This window comes from Gavialis gangeticus, unplaced genomic scaffold (assembly GCF_001723915.1).
Source record: "Gavialis gangeticus isolate Ggan-Ray unplaced genomic scaffold, GavGan_comp1, whole genome shotgun sequence".
NCBI lineage: Eukaryota > Metazoa > Chordata > Crocodylia > Gavialidae > Gavialis > Gavialis gangeticus.
Genome location: NW_017729006.1, coordinates 31,547,185 through 31,563,410, shown reverse-complemented (window position 1 = coordinate 31,563,410; position 16,226 = coordinate 31,547,185). Strand labels below are relative to the sequence as shown.

The 16,226-nt window shown below is 42.1% G+C and overlaps 1 protein-coding gene across 1 annotated transcript in view; it reads right to left on the bottom strand.

Moving 5' to 3' along the window:
- The window catches only part of CDK13 (cyclin dependent kinase 13), a 105,863-nt gene that overhangs the window by 32,835 nt on the left and 56,802 nt on the right, over nucleotides 1-16,226 (bottom strand). The window contains exon 8 of the mRNA XM_019508721.1: nucleotides 15,113-15,283. Coding sequence (XP_019364266.1) covers nucleotides 15,113-15,283 — 171 coding nt within the window. The remainder of the gene's footprint in view (nucleotides 1-15,112; nucleotides 15,284-16,226) is intronic.

The following is a 16,226-nucleotide window of genomic DNA, read 5'->3' as shown; positions in this document are numbered from 1 at the left end:
GAACATCGAAACCATTCAAGAATGTGAAGTGAAACTATGTAATACAATAACCTACTATTTGTAGCAGTGTATACTAATTTGCTCCTTTCTTGATTCTTTAGTCATCCTGGAGTAAGAATTCATTTTTGCTCATAAGAGCTATGTTGAAAGCACTGGACAGAGATTTTTTTTGTGCGTTTACTTAAGTACATTTTTTTTGCTATCTACTGTACTCTTGTCCCTCCCCACTGCTCTTAGTCAGCATACCTTCTGCTGTCTCCTTGGTCAGCCAGTCAGAGTTTTTTCCCCCATGCCTCAAGACTCCACTCTCCATCCAACACCACCCAGCCTCAGTATCCCCATAGGCTCCACCTATTCTCATCATCCCTCTGTATGTTTTTATGCCCTATGCATTTGGGGATAGGGTCCAAAAGAAGGGTCAGTTGGGTCATTAGGGAGTCCCCCAGCTCTTAGTTCATCTGCTTTAGGATCTACAGTTTCAAGGAAAGTTCTGCTCAGACCCACCCAGACTGGAGCATACCCAGTAAATGGACTCTTTGGGCAATTTAGCTGTGAAAGTCTTTACTAAGCACATGGGAACTGTTTTTTCCAAATGCTTTAAATATGCCCAAAGCTGTGCTATGTTCACAGGAATGGTAAAATGCATATCCAGGCAAATAACACATCTGACCAAAAAAGGGTTGAGAATTTACATGGACTGAACATATCTTTCATTAGCCTTCTTCCTGGAAAATGCAGAACTATTTGAGCTCAAGGTTTTAAAAGAATGTTTGGCCTACAGCAGACATAAGGAGGTCAGCACCTGTCTGGCTGAAGTCTGGAAAAGTTATAAACAATTGAAAGCAGGGTCTTAAAGTGAAGTATGTCAAATAGCTTTAATGATGGTCAGTGCTATGTTAATCTTTCTAGGTTCCTCTGCATTATTTTTGCTCCTCTCTTATCAGTGTTTTTAAAATTAATATTGCAAGTGGCAACATTAATATTATACAATGCAGGTCATCACACCTCAAAGCAAACACAGACAGATTTTTTTCTTTTTTTAAAAACTGATTGTCCAGCAACTCTGGAAAGTCACCTAACTTTGTGCAAGTAAGCAAATATTACCTCCTTTAATTCTGCTCCCACAGTCCTGTATCCAAGCTTGAGGAACTACAAAAAATAGACGATTCTCTGATTTACAGGTTGCAAAGCTTAAAGACCAAATGCACACACAATTAAAGCCACACTCATTCTTATCTTCTTTTAAAAAAGCATCACAACACAAGTTAGAAGTCCCCCTGAGCTCTGAATCTTTTCTCCATGTTACTCCAGCATGCAAATACAGGTGTCAGGTGAAACAGCCAAACAAGCAGGCTCCCATTTGTGCTAAGCAAGAGCCCAATGAAAGTGTAAAAAAGGAAGATACTCCTCATCTAACCAAACCATTTGTGGATATAGTGCTTCTGGACTTCAAAAAGGCTTTTTTGACAGGGTCCTGCACAACCTGCCTATAAACAAACTGGAGAAATGTAGGCTGGACAAAACTACTACAAGGTGGATAACTGGCTCAATAGCCACAAGCAAATAGTAATTATTAATGGGTCACAACAGCAGGAGGTTTCAAGTTGAGTCCCAAAGGAGGTTGTCCAGGGCCCAGTGCTGTTCAACATGTTTATTAACAATTTGGATGCTGGCATGGAAAGTTTCTTGAGCAACTTTGCAGAGGACACTAACTGAGACAGATTGCTAACATGTTGGAAGATGCAAGTGCAATTCAGAAAAATCTCGACAGATTGGAAAGTTGGGCTAAGGCTAACAGGATGAAGTTCAATGTGGAAGACACAAGGTGCCACACCTCAGGAGGAATAATCAAAAACGCAAATATACAACAGGCAATACGTGGCTGGATGGCAGCAGAAAGGAAGAGGACTTGGGAGTCTTGGGAAATCACAGACTTAATGAGTCTGCAGTGTGATGCAGCCGCACAAAAGACTAATACGGCTTTGTGCTGCATCAACAGAAGCAAAAGAAGCAAAACGCAGGAGGTGATACTGCCTCTTCTACTCACCACTGGTTACGTCTCACTAAAGTACTGTGTGTGGTTCTGGGCTCCACATTTTAAAAAGGATGTGGAGAAGTTAGAGAGGGTCCAGAGGCAGGCAATAAAGATGATAAAAGGTTTAGGAGCCAAGTCATATGAGAAGAAACTGAAGAAGCTGGCATGTTCAGCTTACAGAAAAGGTGTTTAAGAAGGGACATGATAACCATCTTCAAACACTTGAAGGGATGTCACAAAGACTATGGAAAGCACCTTTTCTCTCTTGCTGCAGAGGAGGGCATGGACCAATGGCTTGAAGTTGCAGCAAAGTAAGTTTAGACTGGATATCAAAAAAACTTCTTCATCATTAGAACAGTGAGGCAGTAGTACAGACTGCCTAGGGAAGTTGTGAACTATCTAGCACTGGAGGTGTTCCAGAAGAGGTTGGGCAGCTACTGGTCAGGGATGATCTAGGCATAACTATGCCTGTTTTCTAATATAGGTATTTCCCATGCTTATGGACTTTGCTGGTTGCCCCTGCCCCCTCTCATCCTTTCTGCTACACCTGGTAAGGTGTTTTTAAACCTTGCTCACAGGCAGTGGGTGTTTGCTACAGCCCAGGCTAGGGAATTCGACTGAGGTGTGTCAATGCTCCTGCTGGGAGCAAAGCTGGAGGTTCCTGGCTAGGGGGTCTTGCCCATTCAGGGCCTTATTTGGGGTCAGAAATTAAGGAAGGAAATTACCCCATGGTCAGATTGGTACGAAGTGTGTGCATGTTGCCTGGCCCTAGAGCAGGGTGTGGCCCTTTACCCAGGATCCCTTGAGTGTATATTGACAGCAGTACATATATTGTACATATATTGACAGCAGTACATATATTGACAGCAGTGGAAGGAGGACATTGGCTTCCATGGCTCCTCTGCTTTATCTGTGGCAGGTTAGGGTGTTAGGGTTGTGCTGTGTCAGGGGTAACGGTAGTCTTGGGTAGAGTTTAGATTATGGTTTGTATGGTATGGTATGGTTTGGATAGGGACAATCCTGCCTCAGGCTTGGGATCAGACTAGACCTCTGGAGGTCCCTTCCAACCCTACTTTATAATTCTATGATTGATTGTTGGTATCTCAGATGTTGCGTGAAGATAATTTTATAAGAGATGCGAGGGGTATAGTGTCACTAGAGACTTCTGTATGTGGTTTGGTTTCAAACTGTAGGCAAAGGACAACAAATCTTAGTGAAAAGCTGCATTGCAGGCAAGATAACAGAGAAAGGAATACCTGTGCAACATTAACATGAGTAGATCCGTACCAGATTTAAGTCTTCCTAGTAGAAAGTGCTTGTCTTTAAACCTCTATATTAGTTCATCCACAGAAATACAACAGAAGGTTCACCAATGGGGATTAGGGACCATTAAACTTGTGACACGGGCAGTCCTGAGGTGCTCTCTCTCATAGGAAGACAATAAGCTGCCCTGAACATTTCTGCACAGTGGGATATAAATCTAAATCCAAACAACAGCAGCAGCTCACCACCACCATCACCAATCTGGCCAGTAAAAATGTGAAAGTCAAGTAACAGTAGAAATTAATCTTGGTTTGACAAAAAAATGTTCCTCTTTGTTCCAGAGTGCTTCCTCTCCATTGGTAGAAAAAGTATTTTCCATAACTAAAACTAGCACCCAATTTATCAAGAATCCTCTGCAAAATAAAGCAAATAGGAAGACACATTCTTGATATATTTGACTAGATTCAGATCTGCTTGAACACTGTTCCACTCCTGTATAAGGCATGTGGGAAACAGGAACATTGGAAAAAATCCTTTTTCTACTGACTCTCCAAACACAGTGGATTCACCAAGTTCTGCCGTTCCCAAAGGACCTCCTCCCCCCACCCCCACCGAGACTGTGTATAGTTCACAGACAGACAGACAGACAGACAGACAGACAGACAGACAGACAGACAGACAGACAGACAGACAGACAGACAGACAGACAGACAGACAGACAGACAGACAGACAGACAGACAGACAGACAGACAGACAGACAGACAGACAGACAGACAGACAGACAGACAGACAGACAGACAGACAGACAGACAGACAGACAGACAGACAGACAGACAGACAGACAGACAGACAGACAGACAGACAGACAGACACTGCAGTGACATATTCTCTGATGATTTCATGACTGCTGTCAGGGCATCCTTCTAAATCACAGGATTTCAAAAAGACTATATGAACTACTTTTTGATAGTGGAAGAAAATAACTAACCAGTCTTACACAGTTCACAGGTACTTTGTTCTGTGAGTAAAATCATAATCAAAGTTAAAAAAAATTCCTTTCAGGAGTGAACTTGCTAACTACCTTAACCAAACAGATAGCATGCAGGAAATCTGCAAGTACTATGAAGTCAATATGCTTCAGATGAGTCTTTCGTTAGAAACAGGATAATATTGACTGACAGTTCCTTCTGCAATTTAAATGATTTAACTGCCCAGATTGCATGCTTACTGATTTTACATTACCCAACCAAATGTCAGAACGGTTCTTTTGAAAACAAATTAACCTTTATTGAGTTAAAATCCTAAGGGTGCTGTTTTTTCACTCAAGCAGACCATAACAGAAACAAAGAACCCCAACTTGTCTCAAAATGAAGACTAAAGGATACATGAACCAAAGGTTGGCATAAGCACTTTTTTGTTTTTTGTTTTTTAAATGGCTGAAGGATTCTTCAAACTAGTCATATCTCATCAGTTTTTCACTCAGTCACATATATAAGAAGATTTAAGCATTATTACATTCAGGCTGTTATGAAAGGTACTGCCTATCAGTAATTTATACTTCATGACAATGGAAGATAAGTCAGGTAACAAATTATATTTTTCAGTTAATGAAAGCAAGTTAAAACAGGCGACATCAAACTTCTGCAGTGTTCAGCAAAAATGGAGATTAGGTACATGCAAAAGCAGTTGGACTGTTAATCATTTATACAACAGTTCTTAATTGTTAAAGATTCTCTGTATTCTCCAAGTTCTCAAGTCTCTGTGGTCTTATGAAGTCCAAAAACAGAGAAAGAAGATACCCACAGAAAAACTAGTTTGATAGTTAGGGGTGGCTGCTGTAGATCAAGGTAGAAGGCATTTAGATGACAGGGGGAACTAAAAGAAGCTAAGACTTACAGCAGAGTCTGATAAAATGCCTTTTAGACATTTAAGATCTCTATTTTCCTGTGGCTAAGCAGAGAATGGTTTATCTAATTCAGCATATGAAAAACAGATTTACACACATTAAACAGTTTCTTGTTTTAGCTTTGATGGGAGGAGGTGGGGGCGTTGTTTGTTTTCTTGCTTGTTGTAGGAATATCACAGACATCCTCAAAAGGGAGAAAAACCCATAACTTCCAAGGAAAAATGGAAGGAAAATGAGAGGAAATGGAAGGAAAAAACATAACTTCTCAAGTACCCTCTCAGTCTGTCACGGGGTATGAACAAGACACTTTGAGCAGCTTCAGAGGGGAAGGGGAGCTGCTGCTGGGACAGCATTGCACTTTTTACATTGTAACAGTTACATGTCCAGGAGCCTGTAGCCCTAAGAGTATTACAGAACCACTCCAACTTTAACCCTGCTTCATCCAAGGTCCAAGCTGGTGCCTTTTAGCGCACTTCTATTGCTACAGGCTTATGACCATGTAAGAATTACAATGGACCAGCTGGCTGCACAGCCCCGAGTAGCAGCTCCCACTTCCCTTTTGAACATACTTCAAACGTGTTTGTCCATACCCTAATCTGTCAGTGAGCTGAGCTGTCCTCAAGCAAACTGAAAGGAGAAACCAAAAGGCCAATGAAAATATGACTTGGTGGTAATGTTGTTCACCAGCACCCTTGCACAAAGACATCCATTTCTACTACAGTTAACAGAGGTTGTGACACCAAGTTTTATCTTCAGACCAATTCAGCTGCAGAAACTATACCCAAAGGTCCCTTCCAGGCTTACTTCTCTATGAATCTATGCACAATATGGAGTCTCTCAGAGTTGGAGAGGCTCCGGTACTTGAAGGTATCTTACATGCATGGAAAATGCTTCATCTGCTGATAGAAGCAGAGTAACTCTTCCTAACGGATAACCTGTATTAAAAAAATGAAGTTTTCCCCACTTAGATGTAGACACAAGTAGCCACAACCTTAAGCATATGTACTCGTTCCATCTCATTTGTCTATAAAAGATATTTTTTTTAAAAAGTGTCATTCTCCTTAATTACATTCATCCCTCACGAAATAGGTAAAATGTTTCTCCCCATGACATCCTACCACCAGAGGGAAATGTGACCTCACCCCTGAATTTTATACAGACTGCTAATTGCTGTTAATAATTCTGAACCTTTCATGATCCTTCCTACTGATTAAGGCCCCTGTGTTTCTGAGAGGTAGAAACAGACATGGGACTTGCCTATTATACCTATAGCCTTTCAGAAAAATATGCTAAATGTACTGGCTTAACTGTACTGCCTATGAATTATTCTTACATTCTTATGGATAAGCATGGTGCGATTCACCTTCTAATGGCTGGTTCATACAGAATCAGTTTATTCTTTCTGTCAATTAAACCAATCTTCAGCTCACTTGTTTTGTACTGTTTAATGATGTCCAGAATAATTATATACAGCTGCATCCTTTTGTTTTCAAAGAAAAAGAAAATAACCCTGTATATTCACATGTAAAAAAACATCAAGACCATGAAGCCAGCAAGCCAGGCACTTTAAACTAGCAACACACAGGATCATGTCATTGAAGAGAATATAAAGAATACGCACAATGAGACCACTGAAAAGTACACAGACAAGCTGGAATTACATAATTTTGAATGTTTGATTTTACAGTCTTAAAACAGCCTTTAAAACATTTTATTATATAAATGATCCTACTGTTTATATCGCTCTGTCAGGATATTAAGAAGTTTGCTGTATTCCAAGTGTTCTAGTTTCTCTAATGGCATCTCACTTAAAGTCAAATAGTGATGAGCCCTGTGTATGAGACATAGGGTACCTTAAATAGAAAGTAAGCTCCTCCCACTTGACACTTAAAGAGAAAAAATATATGTAAAAATTTTAATTCCCCTTAAAACAGCGTATTCTCGTCTTAATAACAAGAAACAGTAAAAAATTAGCATTACCAATCTGACAGGGTAACACAGTCAAAAATAAAACATGTAAAGTGCTCAGTAACCATGGCTCTAAGATGCAGGCAGCACAGAACCTGCTGTAAATGTGTGCGCACATTCTGAGCTTGGAATCTGTAAACTAGAGTGTCTATCAGGGCCATATATGAACCTGTATCTCCTTGTGCTCCCACACAAGCACAGGAAAGGAAGCAGCCATGACCCGCATTCAGTTCTCTCTCAGTCCAGAGACAGCAGCTGAAGCCTCCAAAAAACCAGGAGTGAATGACAGGTCAGCAGGTAATGGGACTGACAGATTACAACCTTCTGAAGAACCACAAATAGCTTTTTTCTTTGCATATGGGTTGCTGTGGATGCCACGGTAGGTGGGTTGAAAGAAATGACTTCTTAGAACACGGCTGGTTATGAGAATCAGCCACATCAGTAAAAAAAAAAAAAATTAAGATTATTCTCCCAAACATAGCAACTGATATAGCAGTTAAGGGCCAGTACACAGAGTCTGACAAACAGAAGCGAGTTGCTTCATGTAGTGGCCTTGCAGACTTCAGATGTTAGAATGCTGCTTGGAGTCTGGTGCTTTAAATTTTCGTTGGCTGCTAGCAAGCTGGTAACATGACATACAATTTTTTTAAAATTATTTTTGCAAGCAATCACTCAGCCTGGCCTTTGGGGCAGCTGCTTATAGCCACAAACACAGTAGGATAATTTTTAGTGAATACAGCGTGCTTCAACATTTTCCCTTGTGTAGAATGCAGCACTGGAGTAAAGACCGACAAATTAGGAGTTTCATTTAAACCAAATCAACAAAGTATCCATCAACCTCTGGAACAAAATGGCCTCTGACGTCTCAGTATTTATGTGTTGTTATAAAAGGTGTATTACCAAGTATGCATGAAGGTCACCATCTAACCATGGCTGAAGTGATGGCCAGAGATCATTTTGAGCATGAGCATGTAGAAGGTGTACCTGCAAGCATGCATTAGATTCTTGAGAAATATGAGCACCTTGGTCAAGGAATGCTCTACTGCAACATACTGGTACTGCTGGTGGACATTACTGAGTTAAATGAAGGTCAAGAATGTTTTAACTGCAGCAAGTGTTCAAAAAACCTTGAGTACCCAGACCAGGCTAGGTCTAAGTTACATTAGAGGTTGCTTATATTGAGAATCCTCTCTATTTTGAGAGAGAAGTTTCTCCTGTAGGTCATGTCCCAATCTGTATCAGGATTATCAACATACATGAGAAGCAGTGCCTTTCCATGGCACTGACCTAGCCATCACCCAAGACCATCAGGAGGAGTGGTTTTGAGGTCTCAGTGCAGTGACTGACAGTGACCTTAGGACTGCTAGCCTGAGAGCCTAGCAAATAGTTGCACAGACATCTATGAGAAGTTTGTTTGACAGAACTGCTTTAGCAACTAGGAAGCCACAAAGAGTTGCATCTAGCTTGTGTAATCTTTCAGGGGAATAACAAAATTTATGAGAATATACATCAGATGTTATGATTCAACTGTAGAAGACGACAACTGATAATGACCCAGGCTCACGATTTAGTTGCATTGTATATCTTAAATACTTCCTGTGGGCTGGAAGGAAAGCAATGAAGGAGCATGTATTCTTTACATCAGCGGTGCTCAATTTAAACATTTAAGCCCCATGGGGTGTAAAAGTGACAGGGCCCATTTGCAGGCCAGGCAGGGACCTATGCCACCTCCACCTGGCACTGTGCACCAGGATAGGGCTCCAATTTTTCCTGTGCACCCAATCTAACAGGTTTGGAAATTTGGTAGCAGAGGAGTGGAAATTAGTTGCCACTACTCCCCCACCACCAAATTTTTGGACCTGTGGGGGAAGTCTCCTGGGCCAGATGACAGAGCTCCATGGTCCAAATCTGGTCCATGGGCCAGGGGCTGAGCACCTCTACTTTACATCAAAAGACACAAACCATGTAAGGGCCTGAAGGGAAGAAATGATGACGACATCCTAAGTTGGAGATGTTTATTCAACTCTCCTCAGAGCAAGGAGAGTATGAAGACCACATTTCCTTCTTTGAAATATAGGAACAGTGTGAGTAGATGCCTCTATCCCTCCTGCTCCTATGGAATCATTTCTATGGTTCCTATATGAAGCCATAAGGTCACTTATTTTTGTAATAGGCATTCATAAGGAGAGCTCCTGAACAGTAGGCAGGGAACAAAGAATGAAAATAGATGGGTAGCTGTAGGTGGGGCTGTCCGGCACTCTCTGTGGTTTTTCTTTGTGCAAGATCAAGGATGACGAAGTTGGGGGGGGGGGGGATTTCCAATGGTTAGCTATGAGATGCTTTGGGCACAGGCTCAACTCCCCTATCAAACCTGCTGTGTCTGGAAGTGAGACTGATCTACAATAGAAAAGAAGGATGACTGGCACACTCCTAGTATCACTGTGCAGTTTTTTAGGTGGGTATTCAGACCAGCATCTGTGGGAATAAGACTATAGGCATTTGGCTTTGCAGGGGACAATACTACAAGTACACACAGTTCATAACACCTGACAGGTGCTGTCGCCTATGGAAGTTTATGCTCAACCAGGGTGCCACACAATGTTAGCACAGTTAGGTTTACAAACATGATTCACAAGATAAATCCAGAGATTTCCAATAGAAATTCACAGTTGTGGTCTTTCAGAATTCTTTGCAACAGAAAAACTGCTCTATTATTTTTCTGCAGGCAAAAAATGAGTAAAAACTAAGAGCCAGCATTTTCCAAGAGGTGCCTTGAGTCCATCCAGGGGTGCCTCAAGTTTAAACAAAGTTGAGAACCACGAGTTTATGCCTTCTGAACCAGTTAGTTTTCAGAAGTGTCATCTGACAGTATAATCTTCAAAAATCTGTGCTGCCCTTGAAACCAAAGGGACTAAAGTGTCTAATCTCTCCAGTTGCTAAAGAGTTCCTTTCCTTCACAAGGTAAGGTTGTCTGCTGCCTGGACTTTTCAATATGACAGACACCTGTAATAAGAAGGCTTAGCACCTTATGACTTATTACATGTGTCCCTTGCTGCTCTTAACAGCTTGTTTATTACCACCTACCCTTCACTGCCACTCTTGATTCCTCTGATGCTTCTGTGAAAGCTTAGGCAGGAAAGATGCTACCTTTTCTGCACTGTAGCTTTATTAACTTGGGTAGTTCAAATTGAAAAATCAGAAGGAAGAGTTTGGCAAACCCGAAAAAGATCCTGTTTTTTGAGGTCTCTATCCTTAAAGTCATCTTGGTGGATCAGGTTTTTTTTTTTCCCCTTGACCAGTGATTCCCAACCTTTTTTGTACTGCGGCCCAGCAGCAGAGCTGCATGGGAGTGAGGGGATGCAGGGCCAGCAGATGTTGGGGCCAGGAGTGAGTGAGTGAGTGAGTGAGGGCTGAGCTGCTGGGAGTTGGTTAAAGCTCATGCTACAACCCAGCAACCAACCCTTTGCGGCCCAATACTGGGTGGGAAACTCTGTCCTAGACCACAGATTCCAAAAACAACTCTGCTATTAAAGACACAAAAAATTGCTTAAGTCTCCTACTATGCTTAATTTTAGTACTTATTCAAGTTTTATTTTCTATTGCTTCAAATCAAGGGAAGAGGGGCAAAGGAATAACTTAGCTCTAACTACTCCTTCATTAAACAGACAGATTATTTTTGTTGCCATTGAGAAGCTTGTGCATGTTCTCTCAGATTCCTGATGTCTCCATGTCCAAATTTGGAGCTATGAACAGGTCTTAGAAAGCTCTAGTCATAATTGGTTAACATTCAAGCAATATCTTGTCCAGACTAGATGAAAATTCCTCAGATGGAGAAGGCAACCAGTGCACTTTCCAAGCCACCTCCACCTTCTCACAAAGGGGTTTGTTTTTGTTGCAGGAAGACTGGCTGTCAATGCCAGTGACCTTAACCTTTCTCTACACACAATGGGGTCCCATTCTTAGCCCCTGGGTAGGCTGGCCTCAGAGATAAATTTTAAGCCAGATAGCATATGACGTCTCACCTACCAGTCATGAATCAATGCTCAGCATGAAATGCTTCACCAACTATTTTTGAATATTGTTCCTAATTAATGGGATTGTTCCCTGCCTGAAATTTGGGGGAAAGAAGGTTCAAATATTAAAGACAATGACACCTCTGGAAACAGAAAAGCTTCCTTGACTGGTGCTGAAAGCAGAGGGATGAGGGGTGGGGGCAGAATTGTTTTACAATGCTAGGAAGGGCTCATTCATTATGAGTGACACTACACTAGCGTGGGCCTTTGTGTTGATATTGGTAAAAGGTTCTCCTTACACCATCTTCTTGGATGATACTTGGCCTCTCCCTCTCAATGCTAACAGAACTTTTAGGATGTTCTTTGTGATCTTCCTTGCGAGGAAAACCAGCTCTATTCTTTAAGCCACACAAACTCAAGTGCAATTCTGTCCAGGTGCCAGTGCTTGATTTATTAGATCATGGCGCTAGTGCCAGTGACATTAATACCCTCTCAGATGTCTTCAAGCCTGCTGGATTGGGGTTGTCGCAGAGTATTTGCCATGGACAACTTCCCTGGAAAATGTTTCCCTCTTCCAAATTGGATCCAACTTTCAGAGGCTGCGCTAAAAGCTGCAATTTAAAACTTGAGTCTTCTGTGTTACAGGTATACAAAAGAGATTAGGTGGGTCTTTCTCCAAGACAAAAGGATATTTGCTATGTCCACCAGCTAAGGAATGTAATATCACCATACGATGGACAGAGTTTAAATCCTATGAGCTTAAAATCTCACGCAATGGTTATTATCAAGTGTTTCACCCTGATGTACAGGAAGTATACAAAAGGACTCCCCATATTTGTTGGGAAACTTCCAAAAGAAGATTGTGGGGGAATAAAGTAGAAAAAAAATCTTCATAAAATCAGGCAACTGGGTTAAATCTGAGGCTCAAACACAATAGCTGAAGACTGTCTAGTTTCCATCTCATAGCATAGACGGCTTGTGGCTGCTCTACCCTTTCTGTTGCAAAGAAATGAGAGACAACAAACACACACATAGGGGCCAATGACCACTCCTATTCCCAAAACTGCAAGGTAATGCACAAGGCACACATACAGATGCAAGTGAAACCTAACCTACACTCCAAAAATTAAAATCCAAAAACTTTAGGAGTATACAGGAAAAAAAGGTCTATAAAGGTCTATACATGTCTCTTTCATATATGGGCATTAAACAAATCAGTTCTTTAAAAAAATCTACTTTAGCTCAAAGGAATTTGGAAGATCACTTCACTGCAAACATTGCTATACTCTATATTTTTAATCTATGGCTGAAGTAGAACTTCCCCAACAGCATACTTATATTGGATTTCTGCTCAGTCAGGACTGTGAGTTGACCACAACTTCTCAGCAATAAATGTTCATCTCACAATGCATTTCCACAAATGCAAGATTTGTCTATCATTTTGCTACTACTACTGCCTGTTCACCAAAAGGCTGTCAGAAACTAGTTTTGTCCAAGCCTCTTTACAGAAATCCAATGCTGGGAAACTGTCTAAATTCCCATTAGTATTTTAACAACTGCTGCTAATTTCTTTAATTACGAATACCAAATACAGAACAAAAGACTCAGTCTTACAAGTGAAGAATCAATGAAAAACCAAAAGCGTTCAATAATTCTGTAGCATCAAAAGATATACTGGATACTTTTGAGTACGAAGCTACTGCCACCACCCTAAAGAACTTACTGCTAAATTTCAGATGTGGCACAACAGGAGGCAGGGAAGAAAATGAAGCATGGCACTTACAGAATGAGAACAATGAGGTACAACTATCTGGATAACCTAGGAGTGGGCAAAATACGGGTTGCGGGCCGCATCCTGTTCATGGAGGGACTCTGTCCAGCCTGTGGCATGTCCCTTGGTCTTGCTTGGCCCAGGCGCTATCTGGTCCGTGGTGTGTCCTGCAGCCCCCAGATGCGCAGCAGGGCTGGGATGGCGCTGCAGCTGGACTCTGGCCCTGGCCCCCCACGGACTGGCAGGGAGCCACGTGTACAGCCCTGGCCCAGCCTGTCTCATGCCCACTCTGGACCTGACCTGACTGAAGCGGACTAGCTCCCAATCATCCGGGACCTATGTGCACAGCCCGGCCACCCTGCGCCCTCTCTCCAGACCTGCCCGCCCATGATGAGCAGTGGCGACAGACAGGCAGAAGCTGCTGCTGGGTGCAGGGGAAAAGCAGCAACCCCTTCACTGCTGCCAGGCCCTTCTTGCTGCAGTTGTCCAGAGCCTGTACCTGAGCTGCTCTGTGGTGCCTCTCTGCCACCAGCACTGCTTCTGGACTGTCCAGTAGGGGAGAGGCGGGCAGTGGAGAAGAGCTACAGGACAGCCCAGGTGCAGGCTCCAAGCGGCTGCAGCAAGAAGGACCTGGCAGAGGCAAGGGGAAGAGGTTGCTTTTCCCGTGCCCAGCAGCAGCTTCTGCCTGGCTGCTGCCGCTGCTGATCATGGGTGGGCTGGTCCAGAGCAAGCACAGGGTGGGGGGCCAGGATTAGGGCTATGCGCGCCAGACCCAGCTGGTCCAGAGCTGGTCCACTCCAGCTGGGACAAGGCAGAGCCAGAGCCAGAGCTGTATGCTCAGCTGCTGCGCAGATGCCACAGGGTATGTGCGATCCAGGCTACTGCAGGGGCTGACGGGCTCACAACAGCTCCCCAAAAGTGTCTGTGGCCCACAAGCCCAAATAACTGTCTGCCCCTGGGATAACTGCACCTCAGACTGGTCTCATGAGCTAATTAGTTTAGGTCTGACTAATGACAAACAAAAAGACAAACAGAAAGTCTGCTGCCTGCTGCAACTGGTGGCTGTTTTCAGAAGCAGACACACTTCCCCATCACTGTCTTTACTGAACCGCTGTACAAATGTGGTGTTATGGAAACTGTACTGGTATGGATACATACAGAAAAACCAATGTCCTGGTCAAGTTTAATTTTCACAGACTCTAAGGACTTCTTAGAGTTGAAGGTTTTAATCCTGGCAAATTTAAGCTGCTACTCTGACTGACCAAGATGCCAGTTCCTGTTTCAGTGATCCCACTCAGTTTTCAGAAACTGACAGACAGACTAAACAAGATGCATCTACTTTTCTTAAAACAACATGTTCTCAATCAAAATTTTTATTAAGTCACCAACTTCTAGGGTCCAGAACAAACCACAGATTACTTCTCTGAAGACGATCCTGCTGATTAACACAAAAGACACGAGTCCTCCAAAGATGGCATGACCAATTCTACTATCAAATTTACACATGCAAAGAGCAATACACAGCCTTCCCTCTCAGTTTCCCTATAGTAGTGTCACTTCTGTCTGCTTGGAAGCTTGCAATAGCTCAAGCTAGCTTTAATATGAAGTGTACAGAAAAAGGAAGTTTGTAGATCTCTGATAAGCAAGAATAAGCTCATCTTGCAAATAATCTCTTTTTTTGGCCTTCAAAGCGACCTCCTTATTTACTTACTATGCTGTCCTTTGGCTTCCTCTTTTTGGATTAGGCACATATTGCAAAAAAAAGCATGAGCTTGTAAGGAAGGAGATGCCCCTCACAGGGCAAAGGCAGCAGCATCCCAGTGATACAGGCAAAAACGATGAGAACGGCAGAAGGCTACAGGAAGAGATCCAAGATGAGAGCATTCTGCTGACTGCTATCCTGCCTCAACTCCGAATGTTAATTGCAACAAAGTTTGTTTTCTCAACAGAATTTAGTGTAATACTCCTAAAAGCAATGGCAAGGCTGTATTTGTTAAATGTAGAGCTTGCAGCAGGAGCAAGTCACCTTACAGCTCAAAGGTCTCTGATACAAGTGCTGTTCCCATTTAAACTCCCCTGAAGTTGCTGAATTGCAGGCAATTTGCTTTAAGAATAGGACTGCAAAGACACACATGCATGGTACATATGCCCATACCTTTGTCCTTCTTGAAGTCCAAAGCATCCTCCTTATCTGTCACTATTTCCTTCATGTTGATGATACTTTGGTGGTTCAGCTGTCGAAGAATCTTAATCTCCCGAATAGCTGTAATTGGAAACCCTTCTTTTTCATTATCGAGCCGTACTTTCTTTAGTGCCACCATTTCTCCTGTGAGAAGGGTACAACATAAAAAAAAAAATTAATGCTAGCACTCAAAATGAAAGTTTAGATTTTTCAGTCTTTTATCACATATACAATGACTCTAGTTGATCTGATTTTCTCCTTCGGCTCAATATTGTAATTTTAAAAAATTACATATTCATGTTCCAGGGCTTGCACCTGCACTGCTGTAAAGAAAGTAAAGTCAGGAAACATTTGCAGAAGTGAAACTTGACATAACTTTCTTCAAACTGCTATGTGGTCTCCTCCTTCCTGCTACCTCAAGCTTCCAATCAATAATCTCACACACAGGAGTAAGAGACTTAACAACAGTCCTATCCAAGGACACCTGCACAGGTTGCTTACTTCATATTACAGCCCCATCTGAAGTCAAAGCAGGAAGAGATTCTTCCTATTAATAATCAATACTGTTTGTATTTATAACATACAGAAGAACAGCAATTTAAACCAAGATCAAGCAAGCAAGAGAAACTCTTAAATTTACTGCATTTTATTAAATGTAATAGCCTACTTAAATTTCATTTAACCTGTTAATTAAAAGGCGCTGGGAAACATTTAGTGACACTGATGGGTGTTTAAAAACTATTTTGTGCCTCAATGCCATGTATGACATTTATCTGACATACTGCATACAAAACAATTCTATAGATGACATTTTGGGAAGAGCAAGATTTTCCCCTATTATTCAGAGAGCGGCTATGAGCCTGTGGTACAGAGCAAAAACAGCCAAATTCCAGAACATACTTTCTAAATCACACCCTTTGGCTTTCTACAAACATTCTCCCAGGTTTGTTTTCCTGGTAGGAAAAGACAAAACAAAACAAAACATAAAACTTATTCAGAGCCACATGTATAGATATTCGAACCCTGAGGCACTGAAGAGTGGAGAGCTTGCAGTGCTGACTTTGTGCAGCCGGGGGGGGGGGGGGTT